Genomic DNA, 17279 nt, shown 5'->3' with positions numbered 1-17279 from the left:
TGATTAAATTGCGTTATTATTTTCTTAATGCGTTAAGCTTTCCAGATTAATCACGAGCGTTAACGCGTTTATATTAACAAGCCTAATTTTTTAAAATAAACTTAATAATTCTCCCAATTTAATGTCAGGAAGCTGCAAGAACAAGGTGTGTTGATGTAAACCTACAACATTTACACAATAAATCAACACTTCTGTCAAGCTAGTCATAAATGTTAGCTTGAATGTAACTTTTAAGGCAGAATAAACACATGCTTATTTTTTAACTACCTGGGTCTAAAAGGGCTTTAAAATTTCTTTTGTCCATCTGCCCTTAGTATTTCAGGAGGTAATGGCATTTTCAATGTAAAAAAAACCTGTGGCTTATAAACAAAAAATGACTGTGTAATCATGAAACCGTGTAATCATGCTTACTGTAATCGCTGCAACACGAGGAACCTCGAACATATGTCAACTTTCCCTCACATTTCCGGGTCCTATGACTTATCAGGTGGTTGAGCGGCGTCGAGAAGGAGGAGGAGAAGGAGGAGGAGAAGTAGAGTCAGAAAAAGTGGGGTGAGACAAATGTAATTTGTGTTGCGTCTGGCCCTCAGCCCCCCTGGCAGACCAGCCCATTCAGTCCTCAGCAGTCCTCTCACAGGACAGGAAGCCTTCATGTGCGAGGAAGCAGAAGCTGTCTAAGTTTAGAGGAGGAAAAAAGAAAGTTGCCAGTGTCAGAGTCAGCATGGCCGGGGGCTCGGTGTCTGAGTGCAAGGAGTACTTGTTCAAAGTGTTGGTCATCGGGGAATTAGGCGTGGGGAAAACCAGCATCATCAAACGCTACGTGCACCAGCTTTTCTCGCAGCACTACAGGGCGACGATCGGGGTCGACTTTGCTCTTAAAGTTATCAACTGGGACAGTAAGACGCTGGTCCGGTTACAGCTGTGGGATATCGCAGGTAAGAAAACACCACACTTTAGTCACCTGGCAAGGATTGGTAAAGCTGACAGTCAGAGCCATTTCACACAGCATTGACAGTTCACACTTTGCAGCGAGAAGTTTCCAGAAATGCGAGGTGAAATACAAACTTCCCAGGTGGCACTAAACGCGTGGAGGTATTTTAAGCAGAAAATACCGGTTGATCATGTTAATGCTGGTAGTCTTTTCCACTTTATGATCATGGCAGCCCATTATTGTCAGAGGAATGTAGGTCACGTTGTTATTACCACGCGAGCACCGCCCCCATCAACCAAACTCAGTTATTTGCTCTTAGCTTTGTTGAGTTCACTATCCCTCATCTTTATCTCATGCTGCTCATATTGCATTGTCACTCAGAACCCTCTAATATCTCTGCCTCATGCGCCCCTTGTACTTCTGAAGGGATTTTCAGTCATCTTCACTGACTTATTCTCCGCTAAACTTGGCAAACACACTCACAGAGAAAGACACACCAACCAGCCGGTGCATACCAGCAGCCTGGGTAAGCAGAGACATCACAGCAGTGTAAATAAGAAGTTTCTCACTTGCAGCTAGACAGGCAAGCAGCTCAAACTCTGTGTTTGTCATCTTCAGGCGCAGAAATAGGCTATCTCACTGTAAACAGAGAAAGCCTGGGAATGATGTGCTTGAGAAAGACAGGTGGGAGAGGGAGTGAAGTAGATGAGAAACAGGCAAATAAAATGTTTGAAAATCATAAGATGACAGATGTAGGTTAGCTACAGCTGAATCAGGAGGAGACGGGCTGGATCATGTGGGGTGATGTTCTGTATCAATATTTGTATGTTTGATGGTGACTCTACATAGCTAGAAATACATCTGACATTAGGGCTTGTGAAATTGCTTGGTCACATATAAAGTCACTCATGAGGCAAGTTTATGGTGGGTGGTTTTATGTGAGGTGTAATGAGATCACATGGCTTTAGGGCCCTCTTGTGTGTGTGCACGTGGTCCCCTGTCATGGAAATGCCAAGTATTATACCTACAGGAGACCTACTTTCTTGTGCTTTAGTGTCCTTAATTTTGGAAAATTTAATCTGAAATGTATCAACTGAAAATTATTTTGATCAAAAAAATTCCAACCAAAGAAATATTATATAGCACTGTATATCAAAAGTATGGCTGGGCAGTTAAATATAGAACAAATTGCAATATGTTTATCTGCAATTTCAAAAAATATGTGACAAAATACTTAATAAATTTTCTGAGGCAGACATGTGCTAGTCAACACATCATGCAAAATCCAAGTGTCATTTTTTTCCTAGAATAATTTGCCTAAAAAAAATCCACGTTACCTGTTTTTGTATGTTTGTCCGATTGAAAATGACTCATAAAACCCTTATTCTTTTCAATACAACAATTCATATTGAATTTGCAATGAGTCAAAATAATGGGAATTCTTCAAAAATTTCAGTTTTTGTTGCATCTATCTAATAATACATTTGTTATGATATAGAGTGATTTATTGCTTTTTGTTGAAAAATAGATGATATTAAATTGCAGTAGCAATATTTGGGTAAAAACATCGCAATTCAATTATTTTCCCAAATTGTTAAACCCGACTCTAGAGTAACGTTGTCAAAATAACTTGTACTCGGATACCTTCAATGCCACAATTTAGCAATCAACTCTGTTATTTGAATCATTAATAGTACCAAAATGTACTAAAATGCATCTTTTTTGTAATACAGACACATAGGAGAGAAATCAATTAGGGATATGCGCAGTTAGCTGGCTAAACATTTAAAGTTTAAGTCCAGAATTATGATTTAGTTAAACTAAAATAACAGTTGCTTATTCAAATTTACTTAAGTTCAGGCACAATTCTGTAAATCAACTCAAGTTGAAGTAAAAAGTATTTGATTTAACATTTATTAAGTGCTGAGTACTAAGTAGCTACAGAGGAGTTGTGCAGTAAAATATGATCCTTCCTTATTGGCAATAACAACAAGAGAATAGATCTACAACAAGGTTATTTGGGTGAAGTCATCTATTATGGAGTAAAATACTCTGCAAAATTGACAGTGTTAATTAAACACATATAAAGTTAGATTTATCAGTTTAAAAGTGTCTATATCTGTAAACACTGCATAGCTAGACTACACTTTTAATGCTTTTAAATATTTCACAGTATGACTGAGCTACAGTAACTCTTTCTTAAGGAACACCTAAAGTCACAGACAGGTACTCTAACTCAGTGGGTAACGTCACTCATGATGCAAATTTGTCTCACAACAAAAACAACAACAACAACACAGTGTTTGAAAGGTGGAATGACTTAAATGAGAGTGACAAGGAGTGAGGGTTTTATCGGCTGCTTGGTGTCAAGAATGTAATCCTCAGATTCAGAAATGTACAATGAGTGGAGATCATTTCCATATTTTCAAGTGAGCCATCCAACAGTGAAGTATATGTATGTATAGGTTTAAAGTGTAAGTTTTGGTTGCCACCTGGTCATATTTTACATGCATTTTGGTGCATTTTGTCAGTTATTTTTAGCTGTGTATTTTTAGAGACGTACTGGTTAAGGCAGCATTTGAACAAACGCTGTTTTACAAAATATCTGTCACTGATAGATCAAATGAAATTAAAACACATTATCTGTAACGACAATATTTTGGTTAGTTTGGACACTAGTAAAGATGAACTTTACATAACCAAAGAATGACAACTTCAGTTCCAACTTAACTAGTTTCAACATAGGGTTTAATGTGAACTTTACACTGTAACTTGAACCATAAGTTGTACTTAACGAGTAAAACAGACCATAGAAGGAAAGTAGAAAAGTTAATGATTCTGTCACAGTTTTAAATTCAAAGATTTTGATCAAGGTTAAATTTCCTTTCTGTGTATTCAGTATATATTGACAGTTGCTCTATAAATATCAAGCTGTAAATAATGGTATGGAAATGACAAATATACCCTGCCTTGTATCTACTACTGTTTTGTGAGTCTATGGTCTTACTGAGAGACTATTACTCAAGTCGATAATAAAACTAAACTAACATCACCATGCTCAAACATATGCAAGTATTTTAATGAACACTCAGTTTTCGAATGAGCTGTAGTTTAGAAAAAGTGAAAGAGAACTAACAGGGCGTTAACTCTGGAATGTTTATCAAACTCATGACTGTAGATTTTGCCCTTCTTACAATACAATGACAGAGGCTTAAAAGGTTAACTTTGAGAATATTGCTTTTAAAACATGCACCATACTGACCACCAACATTTTAGAGAGTGCATTGTTTTTGATTCTTCTTCTTTTTTTTTAGATATGATTGGGTAAATTGATGAAAAACTGTAGTAAAGCTGTTGTAGTAAAATAAATGTGTCTTCAACTGTAGTGTAAATGCTAACAAAGCTGCTGCTAACAACAGTTTAGCTGACTCATGTTGGGATTTCTTCAGTTTTCACTGCTTTACTTGGTTTAACAAAAGCAAAAGTAAACTATTCTATTGCACAAATACAAAATGCATTATAAATCCAACACTCATCAACCAACAGAAGAAGCTGCTAGCTGCACTGCTGCTAACATTAGCTCAGGCTTTCACATCTACATTATTTGTAGAGTTGTTCCAATACCGATACCAGTATCGGAAATACCTCCAATACTGCTTAAAATACAGGTATCGTATGAGCGAGTACATGATTTTATGAACCGATCTGATACTGTTTGGTTTAACTTTATATTTTGCTTCATTTAGCCACTCTAACTGTTAGTGCTATAAACCAGAAATCAATTCTTCTTTGCTGCCACTGTATGAACGGACTTCTGTTTTTGGCGCAGCGGCAACGAAGAACAACCAAGGGACCAGCTGCAGCTGCAAAGAATGTTGTCTGCATGACAGTTTTTCTCAAAGTGTGATCATTAAAACGCCTTCCAGATCCACGCTGTCATACAAGACAAGAAGGGACACAGTTTATAAAAAGCTAGATAACTTTCGAACCATAAACCGCTGTATCTTAGTTCATTTTCCTCTTGAAGCTAGCCGTTGTGTTTTCCCATTGACGCTATTGATTCCTTTAATTCTTTGCGGCAGCATTTACAGCAAGCTGTGGAATCTGTGTCTTTTGGGGTCTTTAGTGATTAAATCCACACTAGTAAACCCAATATTGAATGTCTTTTAATCCATTTTAATTGAGTTACAATCATTTATTACCGCTAGCTTAAATACTAACTGCCATATTGTTTCTCTCTGTGAGTGTCTGTCAGCCAATAGCAGGCTGTTCCGTAATCACATGATGCTGCAAAAAATAGCAGAAAGGAGAGATAGATTTCAATGCACTTGATGATTTATACAACTGTATACATTAATTACATATCTGTTTACAACAACTGTTCGTATGCAAGTTCTAAGTTTTATATTGCATTTGGAGAAGTGCAATAAAGTTTGTATTTAAAAAAGAGAGAGAGCAATAGAGAGAGCCTGTGATGCAGCCCCCTCTATTATTGTTATTTTAATATTTAGCAGCAAAACTCTATAATCAGCAGGAAAACAACTTTAGGGTCACAGAGATGCTGTACATTATGATTATATTTATTGAGCCATTTTGAGTCAAATATAGGCCTAGATCTACAATAATTTGCTAGTCTGAACAGTCATTTCAGAAAGTTCAGACTGGTATTGGATCAGTACTCGGTATCGGCCGATACCAAACACCTTGGTATCATTGATTGATCATTACGAAACCTCTTCTGGACCACGGTTTGGACCAAACTGCCGGACTTTGGTCCAACCAAAAGAGGTGGTCCCGGTCTGGATAATACTGAACCACTGTCTGGTTCATGCCCATTGTGAAGGGGTTATTCTGAAAGACTTTGGCCTTTGTTTCAGTGACAGAAAATTACTGCATGAGAACCAGAAAAATGAAATCCCAGACCAAAACAAAATGAAGCACATGGGAGAAAGAGGAGGCCAGATATATTACTGACATTTGGCCTAAAGATGTTATTTGGGTCTAACTGGAAAACATTAAAAAATACAGAAACTTTCCAACTGTTTCTGCAAGGATGAAGGACAGAGGATATTCCACTAATCATACCACTCACCTTCTCTCCCGAGTCAGTGTTGCCATGGCTCACAGGGTTATACACTATTTCCTTCTTTCCCATCTACAATGGTAAAGTTGTTGTCTATAAGGAAGCTCATAAGGCGGACTCGGCCTAGCCATTTGTACCACCCTTTGAGTCGGTGTTCATTCATTCATTGTTTACAACATAAAAACTATGCACATTATTTAATGTGCTTATGTTAAATGCTTGTTGACCAACTAACCAATTAATGTAAACTATTGAAATTTGCAACCCATGCAGCTAAAGATGATATCACATAGGTCTGTCATGTAAAGTCTATCCGTTTGCAATGATTACAATGTAAAACCAAACAAACCAAATACATACAATGTAACAAAAATGTGAACCTTGGTCTGGACTTTCAGATGTGAAAACACCATCAGATTGTGTAAAGGACCATTGCTTGTCTGTTATTAATATTTTTTGCTGTTTGCTAGGCTGTTCTCCATCCATTAGCATTGGAATGTCAATTTTTTTGGCATTGCTGTTAACATACATTTTCTCAGTATGAAAGATTTATCAGTTATCCTCTGTTCAGTTTTATAACCCAGATATTTTAGAAATTGTGTTTGGAAATTCCCTTTTTTTGCTAATGTAGCCAGCAGGATGGTTTGGGGTAGTACAGGTATAGTTTTGGTATCTCTTAAGGACGTTTTTTGTAATTTTGGCGACTAGTTTAGATGAAGTATTTGTAGTATTTTTAGATTAAAATATTCTTTAGTTTTGTCACATTTTAGTCATTTTTACCTGTTACAGTTTAAGCCTAGATTTAGTTTAAAAAACAAACAAACTCAGAAGCATATTAGTCCTTTTTTGGTCACTGAAAAGGGATTACATTTTAGTCTTTACTTTTAGTCTAGGCATTTATTTTCTATGAACTGATTAAATAAGTCTAACTGTAAGGTTAAAATGAATGTGGAACACTTTTCTTTGATTTTAAAATATTCTGCTGGCAATACTGTCATACCTTTTTATGCACAGTTCAGAAATATGGATTTAGAATGTCCATTAGCCCAGCACTAACATTTCAGTCTTTTAAAGTCCCCTTGAAGAACGCTAAACTCACACTAAAAATCTATTTCTAGCTAGTCTAGTCTTCCTCGTGGAAAAAAGGTAGTCAACAACATTTTTAGTCTATTTTAGTTGAGGAAATCAATGCTGCCAACAACCTAAATCTCTGTGCACAGCCAACCAGTGCTGACTACTGCCAGGTTATGAAGTTTGTCTCTAGGCACCTCCACTTCCCTTTGGAATGACAGTCAAGTCTTTTTTAAGTTTCTCTGTATGTTTGCTTTTATTCAGGGAATTTTACATAGAAAATGTAAAAACAATGGAAAGCAAGTGTCCCTGCTATAGCAGAAGCTCCCACCCTGGGAACAGGTCCATCAGATTCCACCCTGCTATTGTGAGTGGCAAAGCTGATATCAGAAGTCCTGTCCATTCTTTGTTTGTAAGAGGCTAAACACTGACAACCCTAAACTGAATTGATTTTCTATGAGAAATAGGCATTGTGAAAAAGAGAAGAAACTAAAACTACCACCTGGAAGTTATAGGCCTCAGTAAGGTATACAGTTGCTAAACAGTGAACAAAAAAAAGGTATAGAAGAAGAGCTGCTAAAAGCGGGAGGTGAACATCGGACCTTGGGACTTTGACCCTTGGCCTCCAAAATGTAATCAGTTCGTCCCTCAGTCAGAGAAGACATTAGAGCATGGTTTGAAGAAAATCCCTCAAAGCATTAAATACAGCACTTACAAGCAAGGGATGAGCAGTTGTGGAGCAGTTCACTTATCTTGGCAGCATAATCTATCAGTCATCTAACTGCAAGGCTGAGATCAACTGCAGACTTGGACTCTTGTATGGAGTGATGGGATTGCTGAGTGAGCAGGTGTTAAATGTCCCTATGGCTATATAGGCTCCTTCTTTTTTCCTTGGTCAGACAGACCTCATATGCTAAGAATAATCAGTACAGATGGTTAGGAGGCTGCTGTTTTTATTTATTCCATCACTATCAGCAGCAGTAGAAAGACAGTGGATGGTTGGATGTCTGTGTGTGAGTAGGGTTGTCGTCCAGAACAACTTGCATGTCTGTCACCGACTGATTGGCAGTGTGGGCCACATTGCCTGCTGTCACTTGGGCCCCGGCAGCACGCGCTCAGTGCAGAGGGGCATCTGTGATTGAGAGAGAGGGAAGGCCGTCTGCCTGTCACAGCCAGACAGCACACGATCAGAGGATCTGCGAGGGTAAACAAAACAGTGACACACCAACTGATATAAAGGGGAACATGCTGGCACATATTAGGTTAAAGGAACATTTGCATACACACACGCACACACATTTTGACCAAAAACAGAGGTTAGATGTCACGGATGCTAAACCTCATTATTCTCACCTGCACAGGGTCTGGCCTGAAGACACTCCAGGAATAAGATAAGTGACAAAACGTGGGTGTGAAAGCAGGAAGTATATTTTCCAAGTCATTAAGAGTAGCCATTAAGCTATTTAATCATGCAGAAAAGGAGGAGGAATTATCTTCTTGGCGATGCTAAGAGTAACTTCAGAGTTCTGTGTCTTAAACCAACCTTTAATAATAATTACAGTCTGCTAGGAATGACATTAATCAGAGGTTGTACAATGTAGTGGCACCACAGATGTCAGTTTGAAGCTCCTGACTTTCCCACCCCCTGTTTAGCTAAAATTGCTCCTGGATTTATTTAAACTAGTGGGCAGGATGAATACAAGGATGGTGTTAGTGTTAAAAACCATTTAAAACCACATGTTGTCTATGTTCCTCTGAGGTCTTAGTTCTACTGATGGTAGGAAGCTTAGATGTAGAAAATGTGATCTGATAAAAAAGGAGAATCCTACAAATGTCTTACCTTTAATATTTTGGCAACTGAAAGATAATGGACACTGTTTGGTAGGGAAAGTGGGGAATATTTGTGACTGTTTTCTAACCATTAAGCTACCCCAGCACAACAGCTAATGTAAACATTCAACCACTTCCAAGCTAATATCATAATTTGACAGTATGAGAGAATGTAACGTCTCAAACTCCTTGCTATATTATTGTTAGCTAGGAATTTGGATCTTTTTTAGGCAAGCTAGCTCTAAATTGCCAACTAGGTAGCTTGCTAACCTTGCTATCAAAGAGTAACATTAGCTAGAAATGTACATTTGCCTTTCGCTTAGGTTATTTGACGTCACACAACAGTGGAGAACAGCCTTGGAGCAGCAAGTAGTCATTTCTCCATAGAGAAGCACTGCAAGAAGGCCACATTTGAGCTGTTTATGACTAGCTTATGTCAAGCAAATAAAGTGTGGAAATAAAACATTCTCAATTCTTAAGTTACTTTGTGTCCTGAACGTTATGAAATATTCCAATATCTCAGAACAGAAATACACAAAACATTTGAAATAATATTGAATTGAACTTCTGTTTAGGGTAAGGTTCAGGGTTAGCTTATTTTAGGATATCAAAAGTGCAAAATTAAAATTTAAAAATCTGACCTGCAACACCTAACATTTAAAAAAGCCAAGTAAAAAGTCTGTTTACAGGAAAAAAAGCTTTTCCTCCTTTGAAACATTCTAATATAGCAAGCGTAGCTTACATAGCACCATTAGCTGCATATGCTATGTAAAATGTTGCCACAAAGCTAATGTACACAGCACAAAACAGCTACATAAGCTATGTATCTATGCTTTCTACATAGCTAAGTTAGCCTTAGCTATGTTTGCTAAAGCTAACTTAGCTATGCATAATAGAGCTAGGTAGCTACCAGAGCTAAAACAAAGCAGCTATTTAAGCTACACAGATACATTATCTATGTGGCTAGATTAGCTTTAGCTAAGTATATTAAAGCTCACATTGCTAAAGCTTAATTAGCTATATTGACTTATGTTAATTTTGTAGCTAGTGTAGCTATGTTAGCATTAGCTAAAGCTTACAAACCTTATGTAAGGCATTGTTCGTGTAACTACTTCTGAAACTGGTCTATGTATAATGCAATACAGGATTAGACCTCTGATGTTTTTGTCTGTCTTATTTATGAAATGTTGCTTAGTCTGTAGGCTGATGTTTGCAGTGGGGTTATTTCACGAATGTAACTGCCTGACTTTGTTTATAAAGTTGATTTTAAAAGAAAATCTAACACTGGAAATAACTTGTACCAGCTTATCATGGCACTTCCTGTCTGAAATATATGGTCCTCAGATGAACGGTCTGTGAGAGTGGCTCCCATTGTGGTCCGAATGGTTCCCATTCATTGCTAATGGCTGTCCCCCATTTCCTGACCCCTAGCAGGTATTCCGTATCACACAACTGCAAACAACCTATAGCTGTGCAGTGCTTCATGTACTTGTCCTATACAGTGATTTTTAAAGCTACTGGTTGAATTCTAACAGTAGCTGTTCTAAGAGGATAACCAGTGACTTTATAATTAAATTATGATATTGTAAAATGTTTGAGATTCTCACTCGGAGCATGAGGTCAGAGGAAAACGGCTGCCGTATAAATCTAGCGAACTCCTGAAGATTGCACATTAAAATGATTTTCATCGCAGTGCTAACCTGAAATCCCGACAGAAAAAAAGCCAAGCCCATGACCCTTGACTTTAACAGATTAACCCTTCTTTTCAAAGGAAAAAGCCTTTTTTTTCTGCAGGATTACAACTATTTGGTCTACAAACCTGGTAGTTAGGAGATCCAAGAAGTTCTAGGTGAAATCTGTCAAGAAAAATAAATAATTGTCAGAGTTAGAATGTAGGTGTATTTTCTAACTTCAGATAACATCATGATACTTAAATGTTTTAAGCTTAAGAACTATTTGAATGAAGGTTTATCTTTCATATCTTTTGTCCATACTTTAATTTTAAACTGGAGCAAGGCATCATAAGACACGAATAGTTTAACAAGTCATAAGTCAAGAAAAGATCAAGAAACTGGCTAAAAGTGATGCTTATTTTCATGATCATTTGATCCACTTGTTTTCTCCAGTAATCAATAAACTGTTAACCATGGTAGTTGATATCACATTGTTTTGTTTTTTTTTTGTATTTGACTGCCCACTACCAAATAGTATACAGTTTATTTTCACATAAGAAAATGAGAAAAAAGGTAGTGTTAAACATTTTGCTTTTAGATTTATCCTTTCCTTTTAGGTCACATTTTCTAGAGTGTTTCCCACACATAGCCATAAATCTGGCCTACCCAGGTGTATTGAAGGCCACTCCTATACTTTCAGACCTTTTTTGATCAATATATAATGGCCATTGCACAAGCAAGAGAGAGCAAGAAAGAAAGAAGTCCACTGGAGTGTCTTTCTTGTAAACACATCGACTGAGGTGTGATTTCCAATCGCCAACTCCACCACATCTTGAAGAAACACAGCACATAATTAGTTGATAGTAATCTGTTCAGTTGTTTAATACATCACTAGACTGTCTTCACTGTAGTTGGCTGGCACTAAACAAAATAAAATCACTGTAGTTTAGCTCTATTTTGCAATTAGAAATTTGTACACCAAAGGTGAGGACAAGATGTTTTCAAGGAAGCAGTGTGACAGAGAAATGGTGCATTTGACAGGGCAAAGGTTTATGCTTACATAAAATGTGTGAGAAGAAAGCATATAAACCAGGTAGAGAATGGATACTGTAAAAACCTATATAAAGAGATTCAGTGGGGTCACTGCTCTTTAGTTACAGTTCCTGAACTTTTGAACTTGAAAGATTGAACATTTTTCTTGTGAAAGGTATTCCCTTATTTGATGATTGTGGTGAGTAAGGTTGTGGTGAACTGTTTATATTTTGTTGATACCACATGCTGTAAAGATTACAGTATCCATTATTTCTTATGTGTTTAATCGTACCAAAAGTTAATGTGAAAAATAACATGAACAGTCACATTCTCACATAAAGCTACTACAAGCAGAAGGAGAGAAAGGGCAGACAGTGCCTGGCAGTAGATGATTGACGTTGAGATCAAGTAGAGAGAGAGAAAGAGCTGCAAACGAAACAATAATACAGAGAAATAAATATGTTATTCACATCTATTTCTGTGGATATTAGATTAGAAATTTAATTATCAGAATTGGCACATATGAAAAATTCTGCTGATATATTCCTACTGATATATTAACCATAAACATCCACCTGTGTCAGCTGTGTATGTATAAGTTTGTAGAGTTAAAGCAGGACCAACAGACCTGGTCAGTTTGAGTCTTCTTTGTTCATTGTCATCCTTATACTTTTCACAGTGTTTAAAAACTGAAATTTTAGGTCTAACCTACATTTCACTGGCATCAGGCCAATGATATGGCTGACGCCAGCATTTTATTTATCAGTACCTATAGTCAAGGCTGACCATGAGGGGAGATAAAGGGGTAAGCTTTCCAGGGCCCACTCAAAAAGGGGGCCCATCGAGGTCAGCACAATCATAGTCTGTTGTAAAGATAACCATATTTTATTTTATTTAAATGGATTAGAACCACTCTTATTAAAGCGACAAAAAATTATGTTACATTTATGCTGTAGTATATAACCTTCTTAAAAATCAAAACCTCTTTCCCTAAAATAGAGATAAAAAAGGGTTTAATGATGCAAAAATGGGTTAACAGAGGCCAAAAAATGGGAGGAAAGTTGCAAAAATGGGTCAAAAACAGGCAGGAAAAAGTGGTTAACAGGATAACAAGTGGCAAAAAATGGTTTAAAGTGGCAAACATTGGCAAAACAAATAGTTGAATGTGGTTAGAATTGGCAAAAATGTGCAGAAAATGTGGTGAAAAGGGGTGAATACAAGCACAAATTGGTTAACAGAGGCAACAGTTGGTTGAAAGTTGAAAAAATGGGTTAAAAGTGGAAACAAACAGCAAAAGAAATTGTGAAAAGGTATTAAAAAAAGGCAAAATGGCTTTCAAGGTGGCAAAAATGGGCACAATGTGATTAAAAATTGGCAAAATGGGTTTCAAGGTGGCAAAAATGGGCACAATGTGATTAAAAATTGGCAAAATGGGTTAAGAGGCAAAATGTGTGTTTTAAGTAGCAAAACTTTAGAGGAAAATTTGAAAAAGGGTTTAAGAAAAAGGGGGGTTAGAAGTCATCATTAGCCTGGACACTAGCACCAATGCTACTGATCCAACATATGCATCGATATCATCAGTAAATCACAACTGGGTAGGGCCCAATCTGGATTTGTCAGGGGCACAGCCAAATCTGTGGGCAGGCCTGCTAATTGTGCCAATAGTGGTTTAAAATGAATTTGGAAATATTGGCATATCTGATATTGAAAGAATGTGGTATTGAAAGAAGATGTTACCTAGCCACTAAAAGTTTTGTTTTGCTTCACTGCAAAGTGTGTCTTCCCCCTTTGGCTTTTATTTTCACTCTTCACAGTGTCACCAGATGTCGTGCATACAGCATAAGCTAAGTGGCTAGATGTCACATGAGTAGAAGCTAGTCAGCACTTAAGCCTGTGTGCCACTGACACAGTGAGCGTATGGCATCACTTCTGCTGTGTTGCTCTCTGCTGTTTGTCATGCTGGTAGAGACAGTCCAGGCCTGCCCACAGATTTGGCTGTGCCCCTGACAAACCAAGAGAATGAGCCCTCCCCAGATGTGATTCATTGATGGTATCAATGCATGTGTGTTGGACTAGTAGCATTGGTGCTGGTGTCCTGGCTAACAATGACACTTTTGGAGCTAAAAAGTGTGTCAAGCTGTTAAAGGGTTCTGATGTTAAAATGAGAAATTTGTGCTGCATTTTAACACCTCTTACTCTTAGTTTGCCACTTTTAACCACTTTTCATTACTTTATCTGTTCATTTTTGCAATATTTTGTCACTTGTAACCCGTTTTTTTTATCCCATTTTTGATCACCTACCTTTTGTCCATTTTTTTGTGCATTGTAGTAACCATTTTTGCAACTATTTTCCCATTTGTGCCTCTTAACCCCTTTTCACTACTTTATCTTGCCAATTTTGCAATAATTTTGCCACTTTTTTTTTTTTTTTACTTTTTGACCCTTTTAGTCTATCTCAACCTTTTTTGCCACTATACAACTCCTGTTCATCACTTTTCTTGATCATTTTTGGCACTTCTTACAAGTTATTATTATTACAGTATAACACAACAGAGAGCAGTATACACTTACTTTTAAGGAAACACTTTTTTGTGTAGTGTCATTTTTTCTCAAAAATCTAATTTATTTCTTACTTTTCAGTACTATCAACAAAACTTCTAGTTGTAATTGATGTTAAAAATCTCTTTTTAATGTCTCCCACCTGTGTTAAACTGAGTTATGATCAGGCAAATCAAAGGCTGCAGTTTATTATCATTGCCAGGATTTTGTTGCATATGAAACTGAGAACCTTGTATACAAGCATCTATTTCAGTATGTTTTTCACTAATTTCTTTAGGTTCATATCTTAATTTTCAAACCATAAATATGCATCAAAGAGGCTTGTAGTCGAAGAATAAGTCTGAACCCCTCTGATAACCTCAGCAAATGCTTTTTTAAATGTTGTTATGCCACTTTTCTGCAACATCTCAGCTGTTAACTGATTGTTTGACACTTTATCTGTGGATTTGTACTGCTTGAGTGCATCATTTATTGTACAGCATTTACAGCATCTCTTTGATATATTAAGTATTTTACTGCAGAAATTTGGTTGCTTACGTTTGTCACTTTGACATAAGATATACTTTTTCAGTTTTTACAGCTACAATGATTTTGACCTAGAAACCTTTCTTGCATGTTCCGGATAGTTTCACAGATTCTTCATGGCAGTAGTATGGATCACATGTTAATATTCTACTTAAAATTCCTCAACAAATATGGTTTTTGTAAACTTAATCTCTAAAACCTTGTGCCACAGCTTTGCACTGATCATCCCCACCAAACCTTAAGTTGAAGGTGAGGAGAAATAAGTGTAAAGCACATAAAGGTTAGGGGATTTTTCCATGCTCAGTAGTAAGCCGTAGTAAGTCACTCCTCACATGCTGCTCAGAGGAATTTGAACGTGCCGGTCATGTGTTGTCCGCAGTTTCTCCTTTAAATCTCGTGTTAGCGGCTACCTCAGCGGCTGCACCCTGCTCTGTTTCTGTTCTTTAAGTTGTTAGGAGTGCGTGCAGGGAACTTTCACAGCCAGTTGCCTCCTAACAACAGACGGAGACTGCTGCTGTTGCTACTGCCGTGTCTGGCTTGGATAGTTTCTATGGTTACACACCCACATGATAGCAGCATGTACGACCATAGAGGAAACTGGGGTTGCCAGGGCTATGGATAATGATGAGACTTTTTCTTTCTTTTTCTCCCACACAACAAACAGAGACGACACGACAGCTGGAACCAAACAGTTTCCCTTTCATTAAGTTATTCTGTCTCTGCTGATTCCCCAAAGATCTGATGTGTTTATAGCCACAGTGTCTTAAGGGGCATGCAACAGTATTCATCAGTGTGGTGATATAAACAATATCCTGGTTAAATTGCTTCAGAATTCCATAATAGTTCACGGTCTGTGTTTGGTATGGACTCAGATGTACTTCTCTTTAGTTGGGAGGCATGTTAAACGTTTGCAGCACACGCCTTTGTTCTCTCCTGCAGTCTCATGCTCCTCAGTGGCATTCAGTGCCTTAATACTCCATTGTTCATAGAGCTCAGTTCGTTCCTGTGTTTTTTTTCTTATTGGGTTAGCAGCATATGACACTTATTAATGTAATTAGGATGATTATTTAAGGTTTTTTTTTTTTTTAAACCAACTCTTTTGCAGTATTATAAAGAAAAAAAGGCACAAAATTAGACATTATTGGGTTTTATGCTACATATAAACAATCTATCTTTATATAAGAAGTATTCACCCCCTTTTATTGGTGTAAAATGAATGGCTTTTTTTTTTTAAGATTTATTTTTGGGCTTTTTCATGCCTTTATTTGACAGAGGAAGGACAGTGGATAGATTCGGAAACAGGGAAGAGAGTGGGGAGAGACAGGCGGTAAAGGGTCACAGGCCGGATTCAAACCTGGGCCGCCCGCGTATATGGGTAGCGCCTTAAACCACTCGACCATCTGGACCCTCATAAATGGCTTTTTTGACTGAAAAAAATACTAAAAACTTCTGTCAGAGTGAAAACAGATTTCCACAAAGTAATGTCAATTAATATTCTCCCCCTTCAAGTCAATATTTAGTAGATGCACCTTTGGCTGCAATCACAACAGTGAGTCTGTGTAGATAGGTCTCAATCAGGCTTGCACATCTGGACACTGCAATTTTACTCCATTCTTCACTGCAAAATTGCTCAAGCTCTGTCAGGTTGCATGGGGATCAGGTGTGAATGGCCCTTCCTATATTTTACCAGATTCATCTTACCCTCTTCCTTTACAAGCCTGGTGTGTTTGTGGTGACGTGCAGTATTTGGTGTTCCCCAAATACAGTGTCTTGTCTGATGGCCAAAAAGCACCATTTCAGTCTCAGCAGACCAAAGAACTTTCTTCTATTTAACCATGGAGTCTCCCAACCTAACCCACATGCTTTTGGTGAACTCTATTTGAGGTTTAATGTGGCTTTCTCTCACCACTCCCCCATAAATATTTGACTGGTGAAGAACCCGGGCAATAGCTGTTACATGCAAAGTCTCTTCCATTTCAGCCGCTGAAGCTTGTAACTCCTTCAGAGTAGTCACAAGTGTCTAGGTGGCCTCTCTCTCACTAGTCTCCTTCTTGCACAGTCACTCAGTTTGTGAGGACAGCCTAAAGTAGGGAGATTTACACATGAGCCGTATTCCTTCCATCCCCTGAATTATGTTTTTCAATGACATTTTCTCTGAGTTGCTTGGAGTGTTCCTTTGTCTTCATAGTGTAATGGTAGCCTGGAATACTGATTAACCAGTGACTGGACCTTCTCAATACAGGTGTCATTATACTACAATCACTTGAGACTCATTCACTGCACTCAGGTGATCCCCGTGTTAGTAATTGTGAGACTAGCAGCAATTGGCTGGACCTCCATGTAGAGCGATGGACAGCAAGAGCCAGGACACCAACATGGTTGTGAAGTGGGAACCTCCCTTCACCAACATTTTGTCCTAGCTGGGCTAGACTCAACCAGACTATTAATTATTATAATAATCAAATTGTGGTCTTAGGCCTCTTTAATCTGTATTTAGATGGTTCCAGCTCCTTAAATGTCAGAATTGTCGAGTGTACAATGTAATACACGACAGAAAATCTTTTTTTTTAGGTTT

General features: G+C 37.7%; 1 protein-coding gene across 1 annotated transcript in view; it reads left to right on the top strand.

Moving 5' to 3' along the window:
• Positions 1–532: 532 nt before the first annotated feature.
• The window catches only part of rab32a (RAB32a, member RAS oncogene family), a 31851-nt gene continuing 15104 nt past the window's right edge, over positions 533–17279 (top strand). Inside the window, exon 1 of the mRNA XM_041804661.1 lies at positions 533–935. Coding sequence (XP_041660595.1) covers positions 722–935 — 214 coding nt within the window. The 5' untranslated portion in view covers positions 533–721. The remainder of the gene's footprint in view (positions 936–17279) is intronic.

This window comes from Cheilinus undulatus, linkage group 14 (genome assembly GCF_018320785.1).
Source record: "Cheilinus undulatus linkage group 14, ASM1832078v1, whole genome shotgun sequence".
NCBI classification, from domain to species: Eukaryota; Metazoa; Chordata; class Actinopteri; order Labriformes; family Labridae; genus Cheilinus; species Cheilinus undulatus.
This window is presented reverse-complemented; position numbering and strand designations above follow the sequence as displayed.